Consider the following 17,814-nt stretch of genomic DNA (forward strand, 5'->3'; position numbering starts at 1 on the left):
CCTACCTACTTCGTACCCCTACTTTTACCCTTTGTGTCACTATACCCCACTCCCTCTATAATGTAAGCTTATTGAGCAGGGCCCTCCACCTCTCTGTTCCTGTACGTCCAATTGTCTGGTTAAAATTACATGTCTGGGGGCGCGGCCTGACTCTCAAGATGGCCGGTCGCATTTGCTAGCAGCTCCGGCTACTGAAATCTTAAAACCGTCTTAAAATGGTCTCCCACCTGGGGCCGTGTAGCTCACAGCGACTCTCTCCCCCCCCCCCCCCCTGGACCGGTGGGGGATATCCCGGTCCCTGCTGGGGAACTCACCTCACAGCTGAGCCGAAAGAAGCTGATCCTGAGACAGCGTGGTGAGCTCAAGATGGCCGCCGACCTGCAACCCCCATCAGAACAATCCATCCCAGAGTACCAGAACTGGGCAGCTATGTTTGAAGCAAAGTTCGAACAGCTATGCCAGGAATTTTGGCTACGAATAAGCCAGCGCCCGCAAACACACACAGCGCCCAAACCACTCTTACGAGATCCACCCAGTACTGCAGCGACCATGAGTACTGGGAAGCCCCTGCCATACTCACCTAAGACGGCGGGAGGTCTCCTCAGGGGATGGCCGACCTCACATGGCAGAATGCCCCACACGTGGAAACGGCAACTGCGGGAGAGACCGAAGCGGGACCAGCGCCGTCGGAAGCCCAGCTGCACTACCACACACCCAAAACGCAATCTGCTTGGGGTCCCTATCCCCTTCATGGCGCACTCCCCGGGAACACATGGCATGTACAAGAAGCTGATGATCGATGAAAACGGATGGAGCTGCAAGTCAAGTGACGCGGTCTGGGACAGGAGGGATGCCTTGCTGGGGACTCTGGAACTCTCACCTAACCTCTATCGGGTTGGTGTAGGCTGAAACGGAATGGCTATGGGACATTTGTATCGCGGCTTGTTTAATTGAGCTGTTGAAAGTTTCATGTTGTTTGGGGGACCCCAGCGGTTTCTATTATTTCCACCCTTACTTTACCTTAACTTTCCCCTGCTACACTACTCTGTTAGAACTCTCCCTTTTATTTGAGACTGGTTCTTGGTATTCTGTGTAGTCTTAACATGTGTCTCCAATCAATAACCTCAGTGTAACTTGCCTACTGGCAAAAATGACAGGTTTTCACGCATATATGACAGTCCCACTTAAATGGCACCCACCCTGCTCAGCGAGTTAAGCCTGATTTATGTGTCCTCCAGCCAGCCTATACTCTACGCGACATATACCTGATAGCATGGTAGGATCACCCAATCTATGTGCACTGAGGACCATTTCTCTTTGATAATAGTTGTATTACACAGTTCCTTAATCTACTCTCACAGTCCAGTTGGTAAACAAAAGTGAGGATTTACTGCAATATAGCAATCTGGACGTATGCTATCTAGCCTGTAGCAATCATCTTATTAACAAAAAGGTGCTTACTTATCAAGACCATGAATCTGTTATGCATGTCTTCTCGTATGCTTGCTAATGCTATTGTGGCCTTGCAAAGCTATTTGTATTACTCTGCACACAAAAATAAAGAATACAAAAAAAAAATTATATGTCTGTTAGTCCACCCAATGTACAGCGGTACGGAATGTGATGGCGCTATATAAATAATAAAATAATAATAATAAAAGAGCCTTTCCAAGGTGCTTGATGGCTGTACACTTGCCCCGCCTGAGACCACCTCTCGACGAGGCAGGTGACCACCCCTGATCGACCTGGTAGGAGATAAGACCGGGAAGTTTGATCCGATAGGAATGAGGATCAAGGAGGTAAAACCTCAACCATGCCTAGTATATGGTTATAAATGCTATGTTTTTATGTTATCAATGCATGGTTTCTTACCCTATTTTGTTTCCTTTCCCATCCCCACCCACATTCCCCCCCCCCCAAGACAAGGTTCACCCAGTAACAACCCCAGGGGGGCCACCGGGGTGCACACCGCGTAAAGGAGGACACGCAGCACTACGTGCAAGCCACGAGCCAACGCACAAGGTACAACAGCTCACCACACACATTACCACATGGAGCTTAAACTCACATCACTGAACGTCAACAGGCCTCCATGTCCCGAACAAACGCAGTCTGTTACTCAGGGAGCTGCACAGACAAAAGGCAGACATTGCGTTCATACAGGAGACCCATATACCTAATACTTCTAAGATACAAATCACAGACCACATATACACAAGAACATACGCGGTCCATACGCTTAGTAAAACAAGGGAAGTAGAAATCGTCATACACAAAAGATGCCCACTGGTGGTACAATCCACACATAGGGACACGGACGGCAGGTACATAATGTGACGAGACCAACCTCGCCACATTGCATTGGAGGAGCCTGGTTGCCCGCCTGCTGCCTTTGGATTATGGACCGGCAGCTAAAGTGTTAATTTTACTGTGCAGAAGGATTTATTTCTCCCTTTCTGCACAGCCGTTCTGTAGATTCTATCTACCGAACAAACAGCCTGATTGCAACCTCCCCAGAGCCGTGGGAAGCCGGCCGGCCCTGTTAATTGGCCACCCAGAAGCTGGAGTGTGCTGCCAATTTACCTCCCTGAAGCTGCGGTTAACCGCAGCTTAATTGCTTGTTACTGGGTGGCCGCTGTTATACTTGGCGGCCGCTAGGTGGCGGTGTTCTGGAGCTCCCCGGGCAGCCAGCGCTTTTCTGCCCGGCTTTCATGCACCAAAATCGGACACTTTTACGTGCAGGCACCGCTGAACCTCCAGCCCCTGGTTCTAATTCGTATGGATTTGGTGAATGCAGGGAAATTCGGTAGTTTGGTTTCATGTGAATTTGTGGTAACCCAGATAGCTATGCCATGGAGCCTGTTCGTATAATTAAAGACTTAAGCTCCATGGCGATTAAACTGTATTTGGATATGTAACATGTCTGTGTTTAATGTAATAGAAGTAACTTTATATATTTTAAAACATAATACTGTATTTAGGTCCCCACATGTGTAAAGGAGTTTTGTCTTTGTGCTGGGAGATAATTGGATTACTTCTCCAATTATCTCCAGGGCAGAAGGGAGGAAGCCAGGATGCATTGTGGGGATGTTTTACTTCGGTTTGTCCTGAAAGGCTAAATGTCTGTCTTTTGTTACAGTCTTCCATTTGGTCCCCTAGGGGAGTGTCCACCAGGTGGGAGACCTGCATAAATACAGGGGCAGGTAGCCCTCAATAAACAGACCACTGCTTGACCCTCAACACGGAGCCTTGTCTCGTTCTTGGGGGGGGATTCACTGTATGCTGTTGGAGGCTGATTGCTAGGAGTGTAAGCTGATGTATGCTTTTCCTGTTTGTCTGCTGGCAGCTATTCGTGAGGTTCCAGTTGGAGTACTACCTTATTCCCTTGTATGCCGTTCGGGAGTTTGGTGCATTCATTTATATCCAAATTCGTGAGTTTTGATGTTCTGCAGTAGCTGTGCCTTTCTGAGAAAAGGGGATTATCGCCTAAACGGATTTTTACCCTTTTCTGCTGAAACGGTCCGTTACACATAATACTTACAGGAACAATCAACACCACCAAATATCACTTCATCAATGTATATGCCCCTAATGCCCCAGATGCTACATTCTGGAAGACACTGGAAAACTTTACAAGGGGGGCATAAAGATCCTGGGTGGGGACCTAAACGCAGTGCCGTGCCCCGTGGTTGACCGCAGCTCACAGGATATGGGGGGACAAAACCGTCTCCTTAACAATTTTCCACAGAACACAGGGCTACTAGACCCCTGGAGACTGCAACACCCGGGCACAATCGATTATACCCATTACTTAGCAGTACACTCCACATACTCTAGAATAGACCTATTCCTCACAAACCAACAAGGCATGAGATGGGTTAAGTCAACAGCAATAAACCTAATATCGTGGTCAGACCATGCTGACATAGCACTAACCCTGAAAACACCAGGGCCACGTGCCCCCTGGCGAAGGAGACTTAATAATGCCCTCCTTAAGAATCCGGAGATCTTAGAGCAGCTTAAAACCGAAATAAATTACTACTTTCAGCTTAATACCACTGAGAAACTATCCTCGACCACAACTTGGGCGGCCCACAAAGCCGTTCTGAGGGGAGCCATAATAAAAAATAGCGACACGCAACAAAAAACAAAAACTAGAAAAACTTACAGAACTACAGAAGGCTTTACGTACAAAGGAAATGCAACATAAACAGAACCCAACACAGAACAGACTAGACAAAATACAGAATATCAGACATATACTGAGGGACCTCCTCTTAGACGAGGTGAGCAGAGACATTACCCGCTCGAGAAGATTTTACTACGAAAAGTCCAACAAGATGGACACGCTATTAGCAAAGGCCCTTAGACCCAAACCTGATCTGGTGGGCCGGAAAGACCAGAACGCCTTCTCTCGTCCTTTCACTGAAGGCCTTCGACAGAATTCAATGGCATTACATGTTTGCTCTGCTGCGCCATATAGGCTTACCAGAAAACTACATCACAGCGGTTAGAGCACTATACACGAATCCACAGGCCCAAATAGCCATACCAGGGGCGACCCCGAAACTGTTTAAACTGAGTAACGGCACAAGACATGGCTGCCCGCTCTGCCGCTTCTCTTCATACTGGCCCTTAGCAGGTGTACAAATGGCCCTGTCTATGACATCACTTGCTGCTGCAGCCTGGCACAGGTCAGAGTATTTTGGCGGTTGCCATCTTCAAACGGTCTTATTTTAAAAACTATAAATCCTACAGCGAAGAGCTTTATATTGTGAGAGTCACAAGACCAAGACCTACATTATGATGTTGTATGTCTCTGCAATATTAACAATGAAGGCACAGTTGCAGTTTAGAAATTGCCCTTCAAATGTGAGCTTTGCAGAGTGGAGTTTCAATGAATGTCAATGGACGGCGTGAGTTGCAAACAAATGGTCATATTGTGAAAACTGTAAGGACTATGGCTTAGCTGTGGGCATTTTTAGTGTCAGCAGGGATTGCTGAACGTTTTGATATAAGATTTGTGTAGATGGGCCTGAAAATGAGGGAGTGGTGGCAGTTTAGAAATCATGTCCTGATTTTTCAGCTTTTGCCAGCTCCCACTCTAGCTTTGCCATTCATTCCTATGGGACAAATTTCGCCACAAGAATGACGATATTCCGAGAACCATTCAGCGAAACGTTCCAAAAAGTAATAGCAACGCGATCGGGAATAATCTGCACGTTTTGGTAAATTTTTGTCTATGTAGTGTAAAAACTGTGGGAGGAGTTAGGGTGGCAAATTTGGCTATAATAAGAATAATAATAATAATATATATGTGAGATAACATTAAGTGGTCTTGCTATGCAAGAACACTTAATAATATATATGTGAGATAACATTAAGTGGTCTTGCTATGCAAGAACACTTAATAATAATAATAATAATAATATATATGTGAGATAACATTAAGTGGTCTTGCTATGCAAGAACACTTAACTAGAAAAGCTACAATTTCTGGGGAAATTGTGTGAAGTGTTCTTGCATCCACCAGTAGTCTACAACTAGAGTGGGCGGAGTAACTGTTAGCATTTATATATCACATTTAATTGCAATGTTGTTGCCCAAAGTGCTTCACAGTTACATTAAAACATACAGTTATAAAAACATTAGCAGGTGCAAAAGTCCCTGTCTATGACATCACGTGCTGCTGCAGCCTTGCACAGGTCAGAGTATTTTTGCGGTTGCCATCTTCAAACGGTCATATTTTAAAAACTATAAATTCTACAGCGAAGAGCTTTATATTGTGAGAATCACAAGACCCAGACCTACATTTCGATGCATAGTATGTCTCTGAGATAGTAACAATGAAGGCACAGTCGCAGTTTAGAAATTGCCCTTCAAATGTGAGCTTTTCAGAGTGGAGTTTCAATGAATGTCAATGGACTGTGTGAGTTGCAAACAAATGGTCATATTGTGAAAACTATAAGGACTATGGCTTAGCTGTGGGCATTTTTAGTGGCAGCAGGGATAGCTGAACATTTTGATATAAGATTTGTGTAGGTGGGCCTGAAAATGAGGGAGTGGTGGCAGTTTAGAAATCATGTCCTGATTTTTCAGCTTTTGCCAGCTCCCACTCTAGCTTTGCCATTCATTCCTATGGGACAAATTTCACCACAAGAACGACGATATTCCGAGAACCATTCGGCGAAACGTTCCACAAAGTAATAGCAATCCGATCGGGAACAATCTGCACGTTTTGGTATATTTTTGTCTATGTAGTGTAAAAACTGTGGGAGGAGTTAGGGTGGCAAATTTGGCTATAATAATAATAATAATAACTAGAAAAGCTACAATTTCTGGGGAAATTGTGAAGTGTTCTTGCCTCCACCAGTAGTATACAACTGGAGTGGGCGGAGTAACTGTTAGTATTTATTTATATAGCACATTTAATTGCAATGTTGTTGCCCAAAGTGCTTCACAGTTACATTAAAACATACAGTTATAAAAAATTAGCAGGTGTAAAAGGCTTTGTCTATGACATCACTTGCTGCTGCAGCCTTGCACAGGTCAGAGTATTTTGGCGGTTGCCATCTTCAAACGGTCATATTTTAAAAACTATAAATCCTACAGTGAAGAGCTTTATATTCTGAGAATCACAAGACCCAGACCTACATTTTGATGTATAGTATGTCTCTGAGATATTAACAATGAAGGCACAGTCGCAGTTTAGAAATTGCCCTTCAAATGTGAGCTTTGCAGAGTGGAGTTTCAATGAATGTCAATGGACGGCGTGAGTTGCAAACAAATGGTCATATTGTTAAAACTATAAGGACTATGGTTTAGCCGTGGACATTTTTAGTGGCAGCAGGGATAGCTGAACGTTTTGATATAAGATTTGTGTAGGTGGGCCTGAAAATGAGGGAGTGGTGGCAGTTTAGAAATCATGTCCTGATTTTTCAGCTTTTGCCAGCTCCCACTCTAGTTTTGCCATTCATTCCTATGGGACAAATTTCGCCACAAGAACGACGATATTCCGTGAACCATTCGGCGAAACGTTCCACAAAGTAATAGCAATCCGATCGGGAACAATCTGCACGTTTTGGTACATTTTTGTCTATGTAGTGTAAAAACTGTGGGAGGAGTTAGGGTGGCAAATTTGGCTATAATAATAATAATAATATATATGTGAGATAACAGTAAGTGGTCTTGCTATGCAAGAACACTTAATAATAATAATAATATATATGTGAGATAACATTAAGTGGTCTTGCTATTCTCTGACATAGTCTTATTAGAAATAAACTCATTCGAGTCTTCAGCTGGAGAGTCAGAGATCAGAATTTTTATCCGGATCATCTTCACTATTAGAAGTTCAGTTGGAATCCGTTTTTTGTCTAAGCAAATTCATCTTGCACCTGATCTACTGTTACTGGGTTGCGGGTCTTTCTTTAGTTTTAGAACGATGTCTGTTTATCAGTATTGCTTCATGAGGGCAGAGAAGCTTTAATAAAATGTTGGTCCTCATAGCCTCTGGATGGACATTTATTCTTGCTACTAACAGGACAATATATATTCCCTATCTTCCATATCAAAATTTTGACACAACTAAAATGAGTCTGAAGAAATCTGATTTTAGCCTCTACATTAGGGATTACTTTGGTTTATAGCCATAGTAAAATGCTTAGTGAATGAATCTTGCACAGGTAATGAAAGTATTTCTTAACTGTTCTGTACAAAATAATTTAAATGTTTTCTTGTGGTAAATCATTTATGTCCATTTTACGTAATTTGGGAATTAGTGATGGATTTTCTGAAGTAATTTTGTCACCCATGACACAAAATATTTCTAAGGTAATAAAATGAATAGAAATCTGTTTAATAACCAAAATTAATAAAGCAATATTGAAATAATACTAAACAGGGGAAAAAATGCCCAAAACTGTGGAAAACTATTGAAATCTAATGACAAAATTTGCCAAATGAGAGAGAAGCATTAATCGGATCGTAATTGTTGCCTAATTATCTTTCGGACTTAATTTAGACAAAGATCTGTGGTATTTTTATTTGTTAATGCCATTCTGTTTTCTCTTTCTCTTTTTTGTTTTTTTATATTCAGATTTTTTTAGCTTACAGCAGCTTTTTCTGATATTAGAGTTTGAATTTGGGGGAAATGACCTGGAATTTATGAGTTCCCAGGTGAGTCAGCTAATGAATTGTCTATTGTAAGTTTGTTTTTTGTTGTATTTCCACTAGCTAACTAGTTCTACACTTTGTACTCACTTGGTGGCTCTTTCATCATCCTGAACTGACTGGGTGGCTCCTCTCCTCCTGAACTGACTGGGTGTCTCCTCTGCTTTTGAACTGACTGGGTGGCTCCTCTCCTCTTTCTCCTCCTGAACCGACGGGGTGGCTCCTCTCCTCTTTCTCCTCCTGAACTGACTGGGTGGCTCCTCTCCTCCTGAACTGATTAGGTGGCTCCTCTCCTCTTGAACTGACTGGGTGGCTCCTATCCTCTTTCTCCTCCTGAACTGACTGGGTGGCTCCTCTCCTCTTTCATCCTCCTGAACTGACTGGGTGGCTCCTCTCCTCTTTCTCCTCCTGAACTGACTGGGTGGCTCCTCTCCTCTTTCTCCTCCTGAACTGACTGGGTGGCTCCTCTCCTCTTTCATCCTCCTGAACTGACTGGGTGGCTCCTCTCCTCTTTCTCCTCCTGAACTGACTGGGTGGCTCCTCTCCTCTTTCTCCTCCTGAACTGATCGGGTGGCTCCTCTCCTCTTTCATCCTCCTGAACTGACTGGGTGGCTCCTCTCCTCCTGAACTGACTGGGTGGCTCCTCTCCTCTTTTATCCTCCTGAACTGACTGGGTGGCTCCTCTCCTCTTTCATCCTCCTGAACTGACTGGGTGGCTCCTCTCCTTTTTCATCCTCCTGAACTGACTGGGTGGCTCCTCTCCTCTTTCATCCTCCTGAAGTGATTGGGTTGCTCCTCTCCTCCTGAACTGACTGGGTGTCTCCTCTCCTCTTTTTCCTCCTGAACTGACTGGGTGTCTCCTCTCCTCTTTCTCCTCCTGAACTGACTGGGTGACTCCTCTCCTCTTTCATCCTCCTGAACTGTCTGGGTGGCTCCTCTCCTCTTTCATCCTCCTGAACTGATTGGGTTGCTCCTCTCCTCCTGAACTGACTGGGTGTCTCCTCTCCTCTTTCATCCTCCTGAACTGATTGGGTGGCTCCTCTCCTCTTTCATCTTCCTGAACTGACTGGGTGGCTCCTCTCATCTTTCATCCTCCTGAACTGACTGGGTGGCTCCTCTCCTCTTTCATCCTCCTGAACTGACTGGGTGGCTCCTCTCCTCTTTCATCCTCCTGAACTGACTGGGTGGCTCCTCTCCTCTTTCATCCTCCTGAACTGACTGGGTGGCTCCTCTCCTCTTTCTCCTCCTGAACTGACTGGGTGGCTCCTCTCCTCTTTCATCCTCCTGAACTGACTGGGTGGCTCCTCTCTTTTATCCTCCTGAACTGACTGGGTGGCTCCTCTCCTCTTTCATCCTCCTGAACTGACTGGGTGGCTCCTCTCCTCTTTCTCCTCCTGAACTGACTGGGTGGCTCCTCTCCTCTTTCATCCTCCTGAACTGACTGGGTGGCTCCTCTCCTCTTTCATCCCCCTGAACTGACTGGGTGGCTCCTCTCCTCTTTCATGCTTCTGAACTGATTGGGTTGCTCCTCTCCTCTTGAACTGACTGGGTCGCTCCTCTCCTCTTGAACTGACTGGGTCGCTCCTCTCCTCTTGAACTGACTGGGTCGCTCCTCTCCTCTTGAACTGACTGGGTGTCTCCTCTGCTCTTGAACTGACTGGGTGGCTCCTCTCCTCTTTTTCCTCCTAAACTGACTGGGTGGCTCCTCTCCTCTTTCATCCTCCTGAACTGACTGGGTGGCTCATATCCTCCTGAACTGACTGGGTGGCTCCTCTCCTCTTTCATCCTCCTGAACTGACTGGGTGGCTCCTCTCCTTTTTCATCCTCCTGAACTGACTGGGTGGCTCCTCTCCTCTTTCATCCTCCTGAAGTGATTGGGTTGCTCCTCTCCTCCTGAACTGACTGGGTGTCTCCTCTCCTCTTTCTCCTCCTGAACTGACTGGGTGTCTCCTCTCCTCTTTCTCCTCCTGAACTGACTGGGTGACTCCTCTCCTCTTTCATCCTCCTGAACTGTCTGGGTGGCTCCTCTCCTCTTTCATCCTCCTGAACTGATTGGGTTGCTCCTCTCCTCCTGAACTGACTGGGTGTCTCCTCTCCTCTTTCATCCTCCTGAACTGATTGGGTGGCTCCTCTCCTCTTTCATCTTCCTGAACTGACTGGGTGGCTCCTCTCATCTTTCATCCTCCTGAACTGACTGGGTGGCTCCTCTCCTCTTTCATCCTCCTGAACTGACTGGGTGGCTCCTCTCCTCTTTCATCCTCCTGAACTGATTGGATGGCTCCTCTCCTCTTTCATCCTCCTGAACTGATTGGATGGCTCCTCTCCTCTTTCATCTTCCTGAACTGACTGGGTGGCTCCTCTCCTCTTTCATCCTCCTGAACTGACTGGGTGGCTCCTATCCTCTTTCTCCTCCTGAACTGACTGGGTGGCTCCTCTCCTCTTTCATCCTCCTGAACTGACTGGGTGGCTCCTCTCTTTTATCCTCCTGAACTGACTGGGTGGCTCCTCTCCTCTTTCATCCTCCTGAACTGACTGGGTGGCTCCTCTCCTCTTTCTCCTCCTGAACTGACTGGGTGGCTCCTCTCCTCTTTCATCCTCCTGAACTGACTGGGTGTCTCCTCTCCTCTTTCATCCCCCTGAACTGACTGGGTGGCTCCTCTCCTCTTTCATGCTTCTGAACTGATTGGGTTGCTCCTCTCCTCTTGAACTGACTGGGTCGCTCCTCTCCTCTTGAACTGACTGGGTGTCTCCTCTGCTCTTGAACTGACTGGGTGGCTCCTCTCCTCTTTTTCCTCCTAAACTGACTGGGTGGCTCCTCTCCTCTTTCATCCTCCTGAACTGACTGGGTGGCTCCTCTCCTCTTTCTCCTCCTGAACCGACTGGGTGGCTCCTCTCCTCCTGAACTGATTGGGTGGCTCCTCTCCTCTTTCATCCTCCTGAACTGACTGGGTGGCTCCTCTCCTCTTTCATCCTCCTGAACTGACTGGGTCGCTCCTCTCCTCTTGAACTGACTGGGTCGCTCCTCTCCTCTTGAACTGACTGGGTCGCTCCTCTCCTCTTGAACTGACCGGGTCGCTCCTCTCCTCCTGAACTGTCTGGGTCGCTCCTTTCCTCTTGAACTGTCTTGGTCGCTCCTCTCCTCCTGAACTGACTGGGTGGCTCCTCTCCTCCTGAACTGATTGGGTGGCTCCTCTCCTTTTTCTCCTCCTGAACTGAATGGGTGGCTCCTCTCCTCTTTCTCCTCCTGAACTGTCTGGGTCGCTCCTCTTCTCCTGAACTGACTGGGTGGCTCCTCTCCTCCTAAACTGATTGGGCGGCTCTTCTCCTCTTTCTCCTCCTCAACTGAATGGGTGGCTCCTCTCCTCTTGAACTGACTTGGTCGCTCCTCTCCTCTTGAACTGTCTGGGTCGCTCCTCTCCTCTTGAACTGTCTGGGTCACTCCTTTCTGGGTCCTGGTTGGTTGGCTCCTCCCCTCTTTGTCCTCCTGCACTGGCTAAGTGGCTCATACCCTCTTTGACCTACTGTCATGGCTGGGTGGCTCATCCCATCTTTGTCTTCCTGCACTGGCTGGATGGCTCCTCCCCTCTTTGTCCTCCTGCACTGGCTCGATGGCTTCTCTTTATGAGCAGCTTGGTTGGCTGGCTTTCTCCTCTCTTCCTCCTCTAAGCTGTTTGTGTGGCTCCTCTCCTTTGATCTACATGAGTGGCTCTTCTCCTTCTTTGAACTACATGAGTGACTTGGCTCCTCTCCTCCTTCTCTAAGCTATTTGGATGGCTTTTCTTTTTGTCTGGATGACTGCGTATGTCGCATTATGACTCATGGCATATCTCGAATAATGTCTCTTACTCTCATTAGCTGCCATCCGTGTCTGTTTCCCGCAGTATACTGCACCAGGTTACAATTGCGCTTGCTGTGGCAGAAGAAGAGCTGAGATTTGAGCACAGGTAAGTTTGTCGAATGTGCTGACAAGTTCTAGTGTTGGCCATGTTGCCTACATGTTTAGGGACTGCAGAACTCACTCATAAATGTGGAAGACAGACATTTTATATATAAATATTTAACTACAGTTTGTAACATCATATAAAGTTTTTTTTTTTTGCATTACGGGGGGAGTGCAGCGCTGATGTGAGCATGTTGCGCTAATCATTCTGCAAGAGGCGCATCTCTAACTGGAATACTGAGCCACTAGGTATCTACCCACGTGGTCTGTATGGAACCTTGCAGATGCCGCTTCTAAATCTGAACACACGCTAGGCCCTTTCAAAGTCTTAGCCCCAGAAGACTGTGCCTGCTGCCCGCCTGTGTCCTACTGCTGTGCCTAGCATTTTCCAGAGCTATCTTACTGGGCATTTCAAGAGAATTGTGTCTGAGATGAAGGCAACATTTAAACCATACAGCTACATGCAAATTCCATATTTATTCAAACAAAAAATGGATTCCAGACCACTATAAACAGTTAAGTGTTTAAAAACCCCTACATAGGTCAAATTTGAGACCTTACAGAGAGACAGCGTGATCTAGGTCTGAAATTCTAAGAGTAGTTCTATAACAAAATTGATGAAGGTTCAACTGGTCAGAGATTTCATTTTAAATTCCTAGAATATTTATAGAAATGGTTCAGTAAATATAAACGATAAGAATAATAGGCAAAGATAGTTTTATATTGAGGACCTGAGAGTGGATATGTTTTTTTTTTTTTTAATTATTATTTATTTATTTTTTTAAATTGGATTTATTTGTTAATCCAGTCATTCACAAATCAGTCCTGAGGGCCCACCAATAATCCAGGATTGATATATTTCCCTTGTCTATTCTAATGGAGATACTGACAAAACCTGTACTGTTGGTGGCCCATGAGGACTGGTTTGGGAAGCACCGAGTTAACTTATACAAATAAATAGGCTACATGCACGAATTAACAACAGGCTATATACACAGGGAAATTGACACAGATCGATATGAGCAAGTAGGATGGTATTTCAGCCATAACTATAATAATTGTTTTTGCAAGTTTGTGTTAAATTAACAAGACTACTGTATGAACTGATACACAACTTGTTATCGGTAGAAAACTGATACAGTACACTAAAAACATTTAAAGGGACACTGTAGGCACCCAGGCCACTTCAGCCAACTGAAGTGGTCTGGGTGCTGTGACCCTTTTGCACTTAGTGCTGCAATGTAAAACATTGCAGTTCCAGAGAACTGCAATGTTTTACATTGCAGCTCTAAGTCTGCCCCCTAGAGGGCTTTTTCCGAAATCCAAACTGACTTTTGGTCCGTTATCTGATGCTGGATGTCCTCACGGAACTCCAGCGTCAGAATTTCCCCATAGGAAAGCATTGAATAATGCTTTCCTATGGGGAGGTCTAATGCGCGCACAGCCATTGCCACACATGCGCTTTGGTTCTCCACGCCTGCTGATGTTGGCGGGGGAGGAGCGTGGTTGGAGCCTGACCCCACACTTACCTGGATTCAGGTAGGTGGCTGAAGGGGTTTTAACCCCTTCAGCCCCACGGGACCGGGGCCCCTGAAGGGGAAGGGCACTCCAGGAGCCTATAGTGCCAGGAAAACGGGTTTGTTTTCCTGACACTATAGGATCCCTTTAAGATATAATTTTTGCAGGTAGGAGATAAAGTAGTGTATATTTAAATTGAGTGCACATTTACTTTTTTTTTTTTCTCTTCATATTGGAATTTGTAAATTATGATTGGTAAATCATTTAAATGAAGAAAAGGAATGCTACTTGGCGCTAATTGCAGGATAGAACCATTGTTTTTCTCACCAACTAGTAATGTTCTTTCCCATACCGTACCATCATGGGTGAGACCATGACGATGGCACATTGCAGAAAAGGATTAAGAGGAACTTGGTCAGTTCTGCTCACATGCTTTGTGTATGTTTTTAAATTGTATGTCTCAAGCCCATGGGTGAAAGTACAGTAGGTGGAATTGTACAATTTCTTTTATGACTAAGTTTATATCTGTTAATGTTCAGGGGTTAAACTTTCCTAACAAAAGGTCCTCTCTTATTAGTCTTCTCAAAAATGAAAAAATTATGTTTTCTTTAGGAAACCATTGGTAATAATAAAACAAGAGTGCCCTTGTCGTATAGATACTAATCTCAATATTATTAAGTCTCCTTCAGCAAAAATAGAAATCGTATATGAAGATTGTGCATGCGAGATCTATTATTCTGAAATGTAAAATTGAACTACAACACATTACCCTGATTATTATTTGTGTTCTGGGCAACATTGATTATGATATGAAGTTTGTTGTTAGCAAACCTGTGATAGGAAAAAGTCGGTTGAGGTGTGCCGAAACGACGTATGCTGTAGGCCAGTAAATAAAGTGGGCAAAAAGGAATACATAGCCTGCTCAAAATACATTTATAGATAGGGCCATGTGGTCGCGAGGTCCACAGCAATGGCAGCGGGGGGAGTGCCTGGAATGACAGGTACTCCCACTGCTGTCTGAAAAAAATAATAAAAACAGTTTAAAACAGTGTAAAGTACAATTATATATATTTATTTATATTTATTATATACATCATACATACACATACACTGTCTAAGTGTATTTTAATATCAATAAATATAATTATATATTTATATCAAAATACACGTAGAATGATATTGATTAAATATATATATTTATATACAAAATAAATATGTAAATACGTTAAAAATTTTAATTAAAAAATAAATAAAATCTGTGTAATTCTGTTCTAACGATGATATCATCAGTAAAAGTAAAATTTTTTGCATTTTTCACATACAAATGGCACTTACACGAACGATATAATTGTTGTGATACGTTTTACTGCTTTAAAACACTAATATTTGTGTTCAGCGAAGTCTCCCAAGTATAACAGTACCCCCCATGTACAGGTTTTAGGGTGTTTTCAAAAGTTACAGAGTTAAATATGAGGCTGGCGTTTCAGTTTTTTTCACATTTGCCAGATTGGTAATGTTGCCTTTGAGACCGTATGGTAGCCCAGGAATAAAAATTACCCCCATGATTGCAATAGTAGACAACCCAAGGTATTGCACATGGGGTATGTCCAGTCTTTTTTAGAAGCCACTTAGTCACAAACACTAGCCAAAATTGGCGTTCAAATTAGGTTTTTGCATTTTTCACACACAAACAAATATTACCACTAACTTTGGCCAGTGTTTGTGACCAAGTGGCTACTAAAAAAGACTAGGCATACCCCATTTGCAATACCTTGGGTTGTCTACTATTGCAAATGGTATGCCATCATGGGGGTAATTCTCATTCCTGGGCTACCATATGGTCTCAAAGGCAATGTAACCAATCTGTCAAATTTCAATGTGAAAAAAATGAAAAATGTAACATGCTATATTTGACCCTGTAACTTCACAAAACACCATAAAACCTTTACATAAGATGTGCTGTTTTACACGTGAGACATCGCTGGCAACAAATATGTGTATTTTATTGCAGTAAAAGCAAACAGTATTATGACATTCACAGTTAAAATGTCATGTAGAACTATTTTTTTTTTTTTTTATCTTTTCTCCCATTTTTAAAAATATTTTATTCATATTAAATTATGTTTCATACCTAAATATTTGATGTTAAATGAAAGACCTGTTTCCCCTGAATAAAATTATATATAATAAGTGTGGGTGCACATAATATGAAAGAGATGAATTACGCCTGAACAGACATATAGCGCAAATTCCAGGTTTTGTTACCGTTTTGTTTTGATCACAACGTGTACATTTGGCTCAGTCCTTAAGGGGTTAAGATAATTACTGTATCAACTCAATTATCTCCAAACGAAAAAGAGCACATTTTATACACTTTCTGAAACACCCCCAAATTCACATAAGTACCCCATAAAAAGTATATCCCCTAATAGCCCTGATCTGGGTTAGCAACATATTCAAAAATCACTCAGATCAGTTCAGGGTTTCGGGAATTGTATGGAAGTCCCATTTATGACCGACCGCACACCGAGGCTCCTGCGCAGAATAGTTCCATAAAATCAGCTTGTGCGGACGGTCTCTTTCGTGTACTTCAAAATGACGAAAAATGTATTGAATAACTGTTCGTGTGGAAGTTAGTCGTGTGCCTCTTTGTTCGGTAGTTGGTTTTCACTGAACACCGCCTCTTTCAGATGGATTAGGACGAATCTAATTGATCCTCGAAGTCTCAGTGGTGTTCGGGTCGTTGAGTGTCCGAAAATAGTTCCATACACTCGACGACCAAACACAGCTGAACGCGTTCAACAAAACATGATGGCCGCCACCACGTGTTCGTGCATACGAATCGACGGCCACCCAGTGAACCACTTAGGATGTTCAGAGTTGCGATTTGGAACACTGTCAATAAGGTCAATTGATGGCACACAACTGCTTTGGGTGGTCTAAGGGTTCGGTGTAACGTTCGGTATACGAACCAGCTAGAGTAAAGTCTGTTCGTTTTGGTTCGTATACTATATAGAGGAATGGAATTTCAAATAAGGTTCAGAATTGCAATAACACATAACTCCAAGAGAAAAGGGCATCTGTTACAGTGTGGCATCGCAACTTATCTATATCCTAATTAATCTATTAGTGTAAAAACTTTCAAAGTCAATATCCCGTTGGATATCTGGATGTACAGGCGCAAGTGCTCAATATTGAATTGTGTTATGATCGTATGCGTACTGATGACCCTGCAAGGGTCAGCGTCCTGTTGACGGCATGATTCGACAACATATTTTTAGTCTTGCCAGTCTCATTTACTTACCCCTTAGAGTACACAAGTGCTGAGAACGTTGCATGGAGGTTGGTGTTGCTCGAGCAACTCATGCCTACTCCAGCATCGTCCGTATTGGTACTCACGAGCCTGAGCAGGGAAAGGAACGTTGCATCTGCATAGCTCAGCCGTAATATGAGGAATGGTCCATAACCTGATAGGTGTCACCTTTTCATGTAGGTGTAATGGACCAGACTGGAGTACTGGGGATTGACATGTCATCACCTTCTTACAGAGATCTGAGACATACTGCAATATATTAATAATTAGCTTGGATCAGGATCGTTTTGCTGGTTAGATAGTGCCCAGTGGCGAAGCAATTCACTAGGTTGGTGACAGGTGAGGCCCTGCTAGTTACCAAGTGGCTTGAGAGACTCTATCTCTGCTTTGGCTTGAGGGAATTTGTGGCAACCGAACGTTGTGGCAGGGTGTTGGCCTCTCGGTGACCTTTAAATCATGAGATCGAGTGGTTGTCACAAGTGAGGCCCTCTCTATGCCACTGTGCGAGGTAGCTAACTATGTTTTGGCCCGTTGGGCGTAATGCCTCATGCATGGAGGATGGGTGTTGGCCTCGCGGGACCTCTAACTCCAAGGCAGAGATGCCAGAAACTTAACATCTATTGGTCACCTAGATCCCTATAAGCCAGTAAAACCTACTCATTAAAAATAATTCTACATTGCGGGGAGGCATCGTGGCTAAAAACGTATCTGAATTCGTACATGAGTTTGTTTAGTTCTGTATGGTATGGTTGTAACCTGTAACTGAAACCTGAAGTACCCCCTAAAGGAGGCAGAGAGGGGAAAGGAGAGGTCTATAACCTACCGTTAACCGTAACTGACAAATGGGTGCGAGGTCTGAAGAGCAAATGAT

At 44.2% G+C, this 17,814-nt stretch overlaps 1 protein-coding gene across 1 annotated transcript in view; it reads left to right on the forward strand.

The window, feature by feature from the left end:
- Positions 1 to 17,814, forward strand: part of HASPIN (histone H3 associated protein kinase) — a 107,603-nt gene that overhangs the window by 65,326 nt on the left and 24,463 nt on the right. The window contains exons 12-13 of the mRNA XM_063450877.1: positions 8,099 to 8,178; positions 12,028 to 12,116. Coding sequence (XP_063306947.1) covers positions 8,099 to 8,178; positions 12,028 to 12,116 — 169 coding nt within the window. The remainder of the gene's footprint in view (positions 1 to 8,098; positions 8,179 to 12,027; positions 12,117 to 17,814) is intronic.

Source organism: Pelobates fuscus, chromosome 4 (assembly GCF_036172605.1).
Source record: "Pelobates fuscus isolate aPelFus1 chromosome 4, aPelFus1.pri, whole genome shotgun sequence".
NCBI lineage: Eukaryota > Metazoa > Chordata > Amphibia > Anura > Pelobatidae > Pelobates > Pelobates fuscus.